This window comes from Corvus brachyrhynchos, unplaced genomic scaffold, assembly GCF_000691975.1.
Source record: "Corvus brachyrhynchos isolate BGI_N302 unplaced genomic scaffold, ASM69197v1 scaffold61, whole genome shotgun sequence".
NCBI lineage: Eukaryota > Metazoa > Chordata > Aves > Passeriformes > Corvidae > Corvus > Corvus brachyrhynchos.
Window position 1 is genome coordinate 5,149,204 of NW_008236478.1, and position 14,496 is coordinate 5,163,699.

The 14,496-nt window shown below is 40.4% G+C and overlaps 1 protein-coding gene across 4 annotated transcripts in view; it reads right to left on the reverse strand.

Moving 5' to 3' along the window:
* The window catches only part of EXOC6 (exocyst complex component 6), an 86,948-nt gene that overhangs the window by 1,946 nt on the left and 70,506 nt on the right, over nt 1-14,496 (reverse strand). For all 4 annotated transcript variants that reach the window (XM_008643804.1, XM_017726055.1, XM_017726057.1 and 1 more), the window contains one exon: nt 16-128. In XM_008643804.1, coding sequence (XP_008642026.1) covers nt 16-128 — 113 coding nt within the window. The remainder of the gene's footprint in view (nt 1-15; nt 129-14,496) is intronic.

Genomic DNA, 14,496 nt, shown 5'->3' on the forward strand with positions numbered 1-14,496 from the left:
GGCCCCGGCACTTACTTCTCCAGGAGCGTGAGGGCCGTGCTGGGGTTGACCCGCAGGTACTTGGAGGTGGCCTGCCCGTAGTCAGCCAGGTAGGTGGACCAGTCCCACACCATGAAGAGGTCCAGGAGCTGCGGAGGAAGAGGCGGGTGAGGGAGCGCGGGGCGGCTCTGCAGAGAGAGGCCGGGCGCAGCCCCTCGCCGAGCCCAGCCAACAGCCCCCATTCACCTGCCCATTTCTTTCTTTAACCACTCTCACTTCCCTCCGTGTGCAGGGAGGTGGCTGTGCAGGTTCAGCCCCAGGAGGGGATGCTAATGGATTCACGCTTTGGTGTTCGGGAACTTGCTTTACCGTGGGGAGCAAGACAGGGATGCTCGAGTCTGCTGCTCCTCACAGTAATTAAAACCAGAGGCTCAGGTAGTCTCAACTAAGTGAATTAAACACCTCCTGCCGCACTCTCCATTGCGACTGATCTCTGAAACTCAGCACCAAGCCCCGGGCACACTTCTGGCCCAAACAAATCCAAACACTTCAATGGAGGAACAGAAAGTCTCCAAGCACAGTCCCATGCCTGGCTGCAGTTTCAAATCAGGCCTTTGACTCATGATCTCAGAGCTGCTGTTCAACAAAAAACCAGCCTGCTTTTACAATCAGACGCAATGCCGAACCTTCAGCAGCCAGCACCCTCACAGCCCTCAAAGCCTAATTCCCCCTCCACCATCACGGGGTGCAGGCCAGCCACCGCTGGGCACCCTGCCCAGGCTGCCAGGGGCCAGGGCACAGGCAGTCCCGCTCGGGGATGCCTTTCCCACGGCTACCTGCAGGCCGGCGGGCCCCAGTGCCATTGACGTCAATGGCGGGGCGCCCCAGCTTCCCCCTGCGTCTGGTGCCTGGCCTTGTCCTGCTGCTGAGGGCTAACAAGGGCTTGTTCTCAGGCTGTCCTGTGTTAGCCAAACCTACTGTTAAAATAAGCATTGGGAACCATTAACAACACTTTGCCCCAGCGCACAGTGCCTGTGGCTGCTCCGCTGAGCTGGGTCCTCAGTGTAACCTAGAGCCCTGCTTGCCTGGAGACCAGCTGAATCAGTAATGCTGGAAAGATGGGCTGGAACAGGATTTTGTGCAACAAAACCACTGAAAAAAATGTAACAGACTACTGCAAGTCGCACCATTTTGCTAATTCAAGGAAGAACCCTGTTCATTTAAAAATTCTGTTCACTTCTGCTAAGCCAGACCAGAGCTGTTACAGCTGGGGCACAACAGTAGCAGCCCCTGCTCCTGCAGGCAGAGCTGCAGCAGGTGCCCACTCCTCTGACTTCTCAGGCTACACTAAGAGAAGGGACTGCACCTCAGAGAACCTTGCCTTACTCAAATTTTTCAGCCTGATAAACTGTCAGAGCTGTCCAGTAATGCTCTAATGCTCATGCCCAAAATCATAACACCAATTTATTTACAGAATAAAAGCATACACCCAGTCTTCCCAGCTTCAAATTTCTATGCCTCTTTTTTGCAAATTTTTCCAGTTCCAAATCACTTTCTTATGTTACTTTCAAATAAAGTGTCTAATTTAAATATATAATTTTCTAATTAATTACTCCTTCCTTATTTGTAGTGTAGTCTTTTAGGACTAGGTAGCAACATTTCCTGGCATTATAATGGACCTCTGACACACCTACTGCTCTGTCATCCCAAAGAGTTCCAGGGACCCTTACAAACCTCAATGACACCTACATTTTACATTTCCCTATCTCACAGGGGTGAAAGGATCTAAAACCCAAGGAGGCTATTTCATTCTTTGCTGACCAGATATCCGTGATAACTACAAAGGTCAAATTCAAACAGTTCTTTCCCACAAAGCCCTTTCTCAAGATGGACACCACCAATTTTACTGAGCTGCAGAGAACATGCCTTTAGTCACTAAGCAAACAGACTTGGGAAGGCTTGGTAACTCAGAAATTAGTATCATTTGTAAAACCCACAGCCTCAGTTGCTGCTGCATGTTATTTATCACTTGTTATTACCTGTGTTACACAGTTAGTAGTGCCCAGTCCTCATAGAGGCATTTTAAAGCCCAACTAAAAGAGTAGAAAGATAGGACAGGCAGATGCACAAGACAAGCTGTGAGGATAAAGCTGACAGGAACCCAAACTATATAATCTGGTCATTGATAACTTTCTGCTACTTACAGTGCTACTTGTCATGTGCTCCACATGGGACATGGTCCCTAATGATGGACCAATGCTCCTGCAGTTGCATGCAGTGAGTCAGAGGTGAAAGATTTCATTTCTTATCCCTACTGTAACATTGAAATTAAGGATTCTGGGTAAATCCTAAACAACCCTGAAGCTCATATGGGCCAAAGGTATCGAAAGGTATCCTGTAAGCAACGTGTGGCCCAAAGCCATTGATGACTGACACAATTACAGTGCTGACAAGTTCAGAGAAACTTCCCTGACAATACTGCATGAGTGAGTTCCATACCATGCTTTCAGTGGTTGACTCAACTGTCTGATGGTGCCATGGCTCTGGGAAATCTCAGTCACAGTGACGGCTGGAAGATTACACCTCATTTGTCACCTGGCCAAACACAGGCAAGCATGTAGGGCTCTAAACAGACCATGAAGTCTGTTGTTTTTCAACATGAGGTAAAAAAAAGTCACACAAAACATGAAGCATATTCTGTGTACTCCAAGACAGTCCTGGCTCTAAAGAATGAACACCTCAAGAGACACTATTTGCAAGGGGGATGTACCCAGAGCTTCTTCCCTGCTCCATGCTTGGTCAAAGGGCTGCACGCAACCAACCTCATGCTAATAAATCTCTTAAGTTCAAGCAGCTGTCATGACATGTGGCAGGTAGCTCAAAGGCTCAGACATGCAATCAAATGACACATGCCACTCAGTCACAGCCCCCTTCCCTCCTTCTATGCATCTGTTCAGGGGCTGCAGTGTGACAATCATGTGCTAGGCTCTGGATTAAATGTGGCAGGGAGCTGCAGACACTGCTGGAGACCAGACTGCTGCTGTGAACAATTACGCATTGTGCATTTTGACCCCATCACAGCTGCAGTTCTGCACTGTGGCATATTGCTGTGTGCAGTGGGCTTTGACAGCACATACTGCATGCTGTGGGTGGGCAGGAGCTGCCTGGTGTGCAGCTCTTGGCATCTGTTTCCTGGCCATTCCTATCACCTGCATCTGCCCTGGCACCCAGGCTTGGCGGATGTACAGCCCATGCAGGCACTTTGTGAGGGGAGCAGGTTGGTGAGCAGTCAGTGGCAGGGAGGACGGTCTAGCAGAAATGACTCACTGGCCCCAGGACCACCACATGGGTGGTGGGAAATAACTTCAATCCACTCATGCAAAGCTTCACTTGAGCACAACACAACGCCAAATTCACCTTCACTCCTGCAGCAACAATGCAGAGGTGTTGACTCACCAATCTGTTTCAATTTCTGCTGCCCTGTTCCTTTCTGATTTATGCCATCTTTTGCTACACAAATGTGTGCCCTATTTAAATTAAGCATTTTAATTCCTCTCCCTGATATAGAAAAAGTAGGACTGTCTTGGCCACAGGCACATGATATACATGAAGCACAGGACAATTTCCTGGTTCTGTGACAGTAGTTTTTACTGCAGCACCTAAGATCAGAATTATTAAAGGCCAAATTAAAGCAACATTTCCCTACTACTACTTCATCTATTAAAGCTTTAACTATTACTGAGACAATAACTGAAAATGAGGTGTATTTTCTAGCAAGGAGTGGTCCACACTGGCATACACTGTCAAAAGATAAATACAGGCAAAGAGTAGGTCCTAGCAATAAGTATTTCCCAGGCTCAAAGGCCACAGAGTGTATAACATCATACTGGTGCTACCGGCTGCAACTCCTTCGAGGTTAGAATGTGATTTCTTGCCTTGAAATTACAATAGGAAAAATGTTTATTCTGCACATGCATCTTTCCAAAGTTAACATGTATGGAAAAAACTTCAGACAGAAAGGCAGTCACCCTCTACTCGGAGTCTGGAGGCAGTGCAGCCCATTTGGGCTGTTAGAAAGCTCCTCAGCCCTACCTAAGGAGCCACCCAGGGGTGTTCAGTCAGAACCAGCTTATGCAGCCAAAACACTGTGAAGCACCAAATAAACTAAATATACATACTCTGCTACCCAAGAACAATGGTACTGCTGTGCTCTTTATCCCATAACAAGCATGAAAAATAAGAATAAGCTCAGACAGACAATACTATACCTGAGTATTTTATAATGAAGCAGAATATGCTTCCCTAGGAGCAAAGAGCAATTATTCCTTTCTGAGTAGGAACAATTTGCAGAGAAGTGTCTGAGTCATTACAAAAAAAAACAACAACAAAAAAAGAACAAGGAAACAAAAAAAAAATAACAAGCTTTAGCCTTTCCAGTACACCACATAGAACATCCTATATATTGTCCACTTACTTACATTTACAAGATACAGTATACACTTCCACCTTATTTAAATGATTTTGCCTTGTCTAAAGGTGTGATAGAAGGGGAGCCTTTATCCAACATCTTGGAACCATCAGGGCTGATGACCAGAGAGCAGCATGTTTCTTTTATTGTATGTGCAACAGCGTTGCTTTCCCAAACCATTACATTATTAGTCACATATATACTTCTAACGTTATAGGTAACTAAAGCCTCTGGTTGCTGTTCTGCACTTTTATTTTGAATTATGCCCTACAGAGCTATGATTTCGTAATTTTCCCTTCATGTGCAGGTATTTTCTAAATGCCTTTTATGTCTAACATTAGGTCTCTCTATAAAAATAAACACCACTTGGAAAAGGTGTTTATATGTACTTATGTAAGAGTTTATAGGACATTCTGACATTATACAGATAACACTGCTATTTTTAATTAGAAGACTTTTATTTTAAAAGATACCAAATTATGTTTTGGTTAAAAGAGCTCCTACTGTAAGACCTTGCTAGCTAACAGGATCAGTTAACACAAAACATTACAATATTGATGCTATGAGGGGAAAAGATCTTAAAATTTTAGAGACAGAATTCTGATTTCAAATAGGGTACTTGTACCCATTCCTCAAAGTTAAAGTGTTTTCCCAGTATCTAGGTGACATGGCTGTGTTTGGTTAGAAATTACTGTTCATCATTGCTCACTAGAGCTTTGCATTGTATTACCTAAAGTTCAGAGCAGCTCAGCCATAGTCCTGTATTTAGGCCATCTTGTAATTACGTGAGAATTTTGTGCACTGGGAACTGCTGGAATCGACCATCCGGCCCTTTCAATGCCATTTGAGCCTCTTGTCACATCCTCAGATATCATACAGATGCCCTTGCCTTTTTACTTTTGGGCAACTGTCAGGAATAATCTTGGAAGAGAACGCAACTTTGGGAACTTGCTATGCACAGTGAACACAGCAACAGAAGGAGGAGACACGAGCTTTGCAGATGGAAATGGGGGCAGTGTCCATTAGACAAGAGCAACTGTGCTGGTTATACTACAAAAATCCTAATTGTAAATTATCAAGGTAGCTTAGTGCAAGTTGGAATGGTGCAATTATCTCTTCTAAAGTAGCACGAGCACCAGCAAAGACCTTTGGTTGTACAAAAGGCACCAGTGATTCAGGAGCTGGAGATAAAACTGAGGAGTTGTACGCTTAATATCCTTCTTACCTTTCAGTAAAGTCAAATATTCCATCCAAAGAAAAGTAATTCTTTAACATATCACTGTCAGTTATGTCAGTTCTGGCCCACTCCCCTTGCTCACAAGCTGAATATTTCTTATGCTAAATAGTTTATTAACCCCTAATCACCCAGTTACTTCTGGACTTGATTGCATGTGTAATTACCTTTTGTCAGGTACAATTTGCCTGATAAACATGTCAGAACACTTGCTGCTTAGTCTGTTGAAACAGATAAATGCTGTCTTTCCACAGCCTTGGGGCATAATTAACAGGGAAAAAAAAGGCAGTTATAAAAACACACAGAAGCTGATTCAGTGAGGCAGGAGTTCACAGCGTGCAGCCCGCCAAGGCCCATTGCCCGGCCCGATACGCTTGCCTGAGCTCTTATTGAGTTCCAGCCTGCTGTGACAGGGCAACAGGGGCAGCCCTCAAAAACTGAGATTTAAAGTAGGTTTCCACGTGAACTTCAAAAAAGAGTGGGACGATGCCTGTTTGGAAAAAAAAAAAAAAAGAAAAGAAAGAAAAAAACCAACACAGTGAAGCAGCAGATAATGAAATTGGTAGAGTCCCTGTCTTCATTATGTGTTATACGCTCAAGCAGACTCTCTGGGATGGGACCAGGAAGGGAAAAACTAAAAGAAGGCAGAGGGGAAAAAAAATCAGGAAAAGCAAACGGGTCAGGATTAGATAAAAATGCTTTGTGGCATCCTTGGGCTCAATTGCTTCTGATTTCTGCCCTGTAGTGTTTGCAGGTTATGTACCCATGCGCTACGGGGAGTGTGAAAAAAGAAATCCTTACCTGACCTCTGGATAACCCAAACAGGAGATTAGCCCATTTCCAAGCAAAGCAGGTTGTCACACTGTTAGGCCAATTGCTTCTATTGACACTTTGCATAAACATCTTGCACAGGGTGATCAGAAACGACTGTTATGCCATTAACACTCTTTTTATTTTTTTATACCTAAGTCTTACAGAATAAAGGCCTTTCTGAGTAAGGGATAACAAAAGGGTCAAAAGGTCACAAACATTCTTTTAAGTAGGCAAAAATCGGGGAAGTTTAGATTCATTGAAAAGTGCAAATTGGAATTTTTTTGCATCTTGAAACATTCCAGCACACTCAGCTTTTTCTAATTTCACTCGTACTAAATTCATTATCTACTTAATTGTGCGTTTTCACTTTTACTTTTAAATAAGAAAAATGCTAAAGTCCTCATTTTAGGAAATAGCAAGCTGTCTAACCTTCGCAGCTAATCAGTAATCTAAACAGACTTAGACATTACCATTAAAATCCTCGTGAGGACCAGCGTGAAAATACATAGAACTTTTTCTTGAAGTGGGATGACTGAACAGTCTCTCACGTACAGTTTTCACATAATTTACACTGCATGTGGTTTGCACTGTGTACAGCAAAATATTCTATATTTTCTTTTGTTTTGCTTTTGCTTTGATCAGAGATGGAAACAATCTCCCTTTAATAGTATAAAAGCCACCTGCTGGGCATCACAGACTACAGCTAATTGGTAAATTCTTTGAAATTTTGATATAATGGATTTTGACCTCTTTAATTAAAAAAACCCCAAAGCCTAGAATACAGTGAACTCTTCTGGGAAATGAACAGTGCCAAGCATATACAACTGCAAGCTACACCCGACCTTTTCTTAGGAAAGAATACACAAGTAACATTACAATTTTTTCCTTGAGGATGCGTGGCTTTTGACCTACAAAATAAAAGACTGTTGCTAGCTATGTATCATTTAAGTCACTAAGATAAAGAAATAGCAAACACATTGATATTTCAATTATTACTACTTTTATTGGGGTTTGGAGCTAAAAAGCACCAAACATGAAGGGGACTTTTTTATTTTAAACACAGTAAACTCACAAAAGCCACTCACAAATGTTCCAGTCCTCAACATTTCCTACTCCTAGGAGCTCACACTGTACCAATCCACCCTACCTTGTATTCAGAAGGACAAATGGGTTTCACAACCCAAAAGGAAGCCTGTCAACCAGAATCGTTGCTGTTTCATAATCTCTGACATAACGTTAACCTTTCAGTGGAGCTATAATCTCATTGCTTTGGGAACTCTGAGGCAGCACTGTCTTTCTTTTGTTAAAACACTTATTTATATTCTGCCCAGCATAATGGGGCCGTGGTCCATGACCGGGACTCATAGGCACTGCAGTAACACAGCTACACAGCTACACAACAACAACACCACTTTTAAAATCTTTGCTTAGGTTTCATTCACAAGTATACATGAATATATGTTACACAGGTATACACTTATTTCCAACAAAAACTGTATGCATGACCATGAAGATAACACCATCATTATTCACCAAGTTATGCTCCTGTTAATTAAAGCATGCACACCATGAAAGCACTTACTAAATTGGAAAAAAAACAACATAAAGGACCAGGATAAGAATCAGGACTGGACAAGGACAAGCCTTGTTTACTCTGAACATTTCTTGGTTGCAAAGGAACAACAGAACTACTTAAAATATAGATACCTAAGTCCAGCTTGAAAGAAAAAAAGACCGAGCTTGCTAAGTGTAGAATAACACCCTACCAACCAAACACAATTATCCCTTAATCAGTAGGTGTTCATTACTGCTGATAAACATCTTGTTAGCCTGGTTAGAAAGTCTGCCTGCCACTTGCCAAAATATTTTATTTAGACCTGGTGATTAATTTTGTGAATTTTAAAATCCCCCCTATTGATCACATAACTGGAATAACGCACATTGGTCTTGTATTTCAAAGTGTACATCGATCTCTTGATCTGTGAATGTCTCCCTGTAGTTTATGCTACCCTTTTTCTGAATTGGTACGACAAATGGATGTTCAAAGTGATGTTATGGGGACTTAGCTATGCAATTCCCATTAGTGTCAATGGGGGTCGCAGGCTAAATTCCTGGACAATGCTTTGAAAACTGAGCCCTGGATTTTCAAAGGAAGGATAGTCTGTGTTAGAAAGGCAGTGTCTTTCAGTTTTTAAGCCACTGCATTAAAACGCACCTTCTTCTTTTAAGAACCATGCATTTAGAAATTGTTTCTAAATTTAGGACATTGAAATGTTCACAAGAATGAAACAATTTTGTATTTAAATGTTACCATCTGTTTCGAATTTATAAGTGAAATTGTATCTGTCACTATTCTTGAATGTTGGGATACAATCTTCAACACATTCATATATGCACAATGTATAATGTAATGACAGGTGAACCATTGGGATTTGTTGCTATGCTAAGAAAAAAACAGAAGTTACTTGTATTCATATATCTTTTTTAAGAAAAAAAATCCTTGCAAAGGGCAGAATTCTTTCCTAAAATCTGGACCTTGTGGTATACTTTGAGAGATGTCTGGTCTTGTTACATTCATGAACATGTCAAAATAATTTTTTTTTTCCTTTGGCACTTCAAATGAACTTAGGCCTGCCTAAAAAATAAAACACTTGCTGTTGAAGTCACATGAACAAGCTTTTTGCTGTTACCATAACCAGAAAAACACTCACAATGTATAATTTTTACAAATCCCATTAAAACTTCAAGCAGCCCAAGATGTAACATCTGAAGACACAGAAAAGTAGTTTCTGAGACAAATATAAATAGCTAGGTCCTATGAAATACACAGTATAGCAACAAGTAATACCTCTTCAAAGAAGATTTGTTTAATTACAGTGAAAATGTTTATTATGAAGTGTGTTGTTCTTCATCATTAAAGAATAAACTGGACTAGTAGCAAAAGAACCGTCTTTTGAGTCTAGAAACAGGGAAGAGTTTGAAAAGCAGGAGCCTGGCAGACAGTCAGGCTCCAGAGGGCACGGGCTCGGGCCAAATTGCTCCTGTCAAGCGTGTTAGTCCGTACACAAAGTCCCTTTAGACAAAGCATAAAACTATGTCGATGGCAAAATTCGTGTGGATTAAAAACTGTGGATTATGCAATGGTCAGGTCATTCACCATTTTTTCTGGTTTTGAGCTCCTGACGCAGAGGTGTACTCGCTCAAACAGCATGCAGGGGTGACAAGTGCAGCCCCTCAAAATGGCCCATCTGCCTCTCACCTGAATGAGACACTTTGAAAACACAATTTCAACTGTTAAAATTACGAAACATTTAATACAGCACAGTTAAATCTCAGCTGGCATTTTCACTCAGCTTGTGATTGTTTTTTTAAACACAGGTTTGCCAGTAGTACTTAATATTGACATCTACCAAAAAGGAATTTTACAGTTTAGTTTATTTAGTTTTTTATTTTCTATAGGCACTTCTTTTTTACTTGCACTAAACTTACACAGGTTTGCTTTAAACTATTCACTCATCTATGAAATAATGCCATAAATAGCACATGATGAGGCACAGCATCCGAAAATACGTTTCTCAGGGATTAAAACGGTATCATTTGTCTCAATCCTTCCTGTAAAAATCCATCCGAGATGATTCACTATAAAAACATCTTCAAGAAGTTCAAAATCTGAAGTTAAATTTTAACCACTTTCTCTGGTTTAGAGGTGGGTCTAATTTAAAATAATCTCATTTGGTGTAACTAGAATAAAATTCAAACACAAAACATGTTCACTTCAACTTCCATACTGTGTTCTGAAATTGAACACTCTTGTCCCATCTGTCACACTTAATATTTAGCACTACCCGTAAGAGTAACTCCAGATGCCTGCAGTCTTACAAGTTTATATATACATACCATATCACAAGAAGTCATTATCTGACAAATGCTGGTTTTAACTACCCCAAACTGTCCTTGTATACACACACATCTAATCTAGACAGTCAGGTTGCTGTACCCTAGAACTAATCACCTGCAGTGGTCTGTCCAAGTATAATTACAACTCCAAGTTTAAATTTCAGTCCGGTTACTTCTAGGATTGAAGGAAGGAGTTTTAGATACGCAGCCCTGGCACACAAATGCAAACTGATGCCTATGGGAAGACAAGTGAGCATGGCACAGCTCCATGGCATCAGCTTCGTGCTTACAGAGGAGGCAAAGACTTCAGCTCTTTGTGTGAAGTTGCAGCTCAAGAACAGACCCAGGATGCTGCCAGCCCAGGCACTGCTGAGAACTAGGGATTCAGTGAATGGAGCATTTCCCTCTCCTAACTTTCCAATCTTTTCTTGTCATATTCTGACTTGAACAAAAACACCTGAGAAAATTACATCTATGAAATGTGCTGAAATTAGATTGCTACACAGATTGACTCAACAGGAGGATATACATCAGGTCTGTAAGGTTTATGACCACCTCTTGAATCTGCAGCAATTGGTCTCCACAGAAGTCCATGATCTGTAGTGTGTACTATGAATCACATCATTTCCACTGAGATAACCTGAGGTTCTACAGCAGGTAAGGGGAAATAGTTTGTTTCAACACAACAGAGTAATTATTTTTAAATTTAAAACTTTCTTTTGGCTTGGTTTCTTTTAGGATCTGTGCATTTGTCAAAAGCTGCACATCTAAAATAAAAAAATTACGGCCACAGTGCACCAGAGTCTTCTCTTAGGTGGCCATCAAAACACTTAGAATTTCATATACAAGGTGTCTCTCTGAAAAGCTTCTGCAGGAATCAGATACAGCAAGTGCTCAAATACAGCAAGTGCTCAATAAAGTATCTCAGCTGATCTTGGGTGCTGAGTTAGAATATGTGAAAAGCCACTGAAATTCAAGACATAACAGGCCACAGACCAGCATAAGTTTGTTCGCATCCAGAAACAAAAATCCAGTGCAATCCATAAAGCACAGACACTTACAGATGTGGCCATTGTAAGTTTACTGTAAACAGATAGTTATTTCTTCCAAAGCAGTGCACTCAGAGAACGGCTGCATAACCACCCTTTATAGCAGATGAAGTTACATCCCTTAGGGAAAGCTATTCTAGACCTGAGAACCACTGGACAAGGAATTCCACAATCAGTAGCTCAGGAATGTAAATAGAGACAAGTTAAAAGGAAAGCCAAAATCACTAGGAAAAAACTTTCATATTCTTTCTTGGACAACCTTCACCTTCCTCTTCAGCTACAAGAAGACATTTACTTCCATATTTATATCTAATATCTATATATATATATATCTAATCTGTATCAATCTGTATCTATCAAATGACTCTAAAAATATTTTAGCAAATACTACAGCTCATATAAAATCCTGGCTTTGTTTTGTTAACCTGTTGTCTAGATAACTTGGTTTAACAAAGGCTTCCAAGCCCAGCAAGTTGTAACCTGGATATCTCAGAATTTCCTTTTTTTATACGGTTTTTGCAAAAGATCTTTCTCCTCTGGCTCTTGTTTGCAAACATATTAGGAAAAACTCCTTTTTGCTTAAAGGCAATAATCCAATACAATTTCTTTTCTAAGAAATACATCTTCAAGAAATTACTCTCCTTGGAAGCTGGTCTTTTCCCTTTAGATTACACCTTTTCTCCTCACTTCTATAGACAGTATTTTCTTTAAATGTTTTATCTGAAAAATTACTTCTTATGATTTCCCTGGAAAATTGAGTAATTCCAAATTCTGTTATATGTCATTTGCAATAATTACTCTTCATATTTTAGCTCCAACAGATCCCAGTACACATGGAACTTTTGCTGACTAATGATGGCAAGATTCAGCCTCTAATGCCTCCTGCAATTTGAAAACATCTTCCCCTGATTTTACTTGCCACTTTGAAATGTTATCCCTTTCTAGTGAGTAATCCTGTGCTAGATTCTTTTGCTTCTTAAATGAACATTATTCTCACCCTTTATTGACTGACCAGATCTATTATCACATGTAAGCAGTGTTAATCCTCTAGTAATTAACACCCTTATTAAAGTAATTTTAACTCAAAGAAGTTTAAATCACATTATTTGTTTTATTTAATTAAGCTATGAGGGCCGTTTTACACTGTCATTTGAGTTTTCAGCTTGTGCCTTTTCTACCACTTACACAAGTTCCCCCTACACACACCACACCCTGACACACGCAAACCACCACCACCCCACCGCACACACTTACCATGGCATTTCTGTCTAGGAGTTATTCAACATTATTCTGTTTCACTGTAAACTTTTTGGACTATTCTGCATGGCAATAAATGCAAGAAGTAGACACTATACTAAACATTTTACCATTCCCAGAACTATCATCTGGACATGCATTGGAATGATAGTATCAAATTCACCCTTCCGGAGGACTCAATATCTTGATAGTGCCTAAAGTGAAAGAGCCACTTTCAATGTCCTTCTCATACATCCTAAGCAAGGGCAAACATTTTTATTTAAACTTCAGACTGGCAAAACGAAAGAATCTGAAAGCACTGAGTTGTGCCACTTACAAAGGCCACTTTTTCTGTTACTTTGAAAATAAGTCAGGTTTCAAAATTGTGTTTATGTGTGTGTGTGTCCTACTGCATGTTCCTTTCTATGGGAAAACATCTGATGGCCTACGTTGTCTTACAGATCTCAGGTAAGCTACTCAACTGACACATTTGACACAGGGTCAAAAGATGCAAACTGTCTTCTGGTTTAACTGCATCATGTTACACTGTGCACTCTGGAAGAGTGTGGGCTAATTATGTGTCCTCCTGGACGATTTCCTGGAGGCACACTACTGAAACCGGGAAAGCTTGAGTTCTCCTTGGGAATGAGGCAACCTGATGGTTTCATGGATTTTATATACCATTAACTGTGTACTGAAAGTCCTTTCTTTTCTTTGGATAAAAACATCTCTTCAAATTTCTACTGTTTAAAAAAGAAATGCTCTTAATGGTCTCACCATAAACCATGGAAAATGATAAACACAAAAAGAAAAGGGTAAGAACAATAAAGTATATTTACAGACACAAACTGACTTTTAATATTTTTTCCCCCTCATCCTGTATTTTTATGTTCTTCTTTTCTCCCCATCATCAAGTGCTTCCATTTACTCATATTTTGACTTTTTTCTCTTTTTTTCATTTCTGCTATTATTCACTCTTTATTATTCTTTATTATTATTATTCACACTTTTCGTAATTGTGGGGTCTTTTAAGTTGCACTGTTCCTTTGCTACTAATGCTCTAGAGAAAGTCCTCTGCAGGGAGGACACAATGTATATGTGAATCATCCATGGAAACTTTGTTATTTCAATATTCTTTAAAATAGCACAATTTGTAGGAGGATAAATTGCTCCAAACCTGACACATCCAGGTTATGAGAGCCATAAATGTTAACATGTATGATAAGCTGGATTTTACATTTGCCCTACAGTGACTTTTAAAGATAAGATGGACTTTCCTTTTCACAGAAGAAACTAGCAAAAGGGGAAAAAATGGGGTATTCTGTCTGCTGCATGTGATTGACAGATAATTTAGAAAAGGAATGGAACCTAAATATGTTGATTGATGCAACTGAAAAAATACTGCAGGCAAATCTGTAGGGTTAAAGGGTTAGTAGTGCTGCTCAGTACATACTACATACCAGCGACACTACCTGTTTATCTAAGGCTGGAGAATGTAAGTGATTTTGGTGCAGAAATTACTTAATACACTAGTGCAGCTACCAGTTCCATGGCTCCCTGATAGGAGACTAGGACTTAGAAATGTTAACAGAATACAAACAACATGGAACTTGAAGGAAACCAGTAATTTTCTTCTCTTGTGTTGCTCAACTAACAATCCTTATTCATTACTCATAGGAACCACATATTGCTCACAGAATTCAGAGGAAGTACTGGGGAGATGGGGGCTCCAAAACTGAATTGAATCCATCAGCTCAGGGCTACAGAAGAGCCCAGACACAATGGTGGAGATCCTGCAGCAACTGGATGTGAGCAGGAAG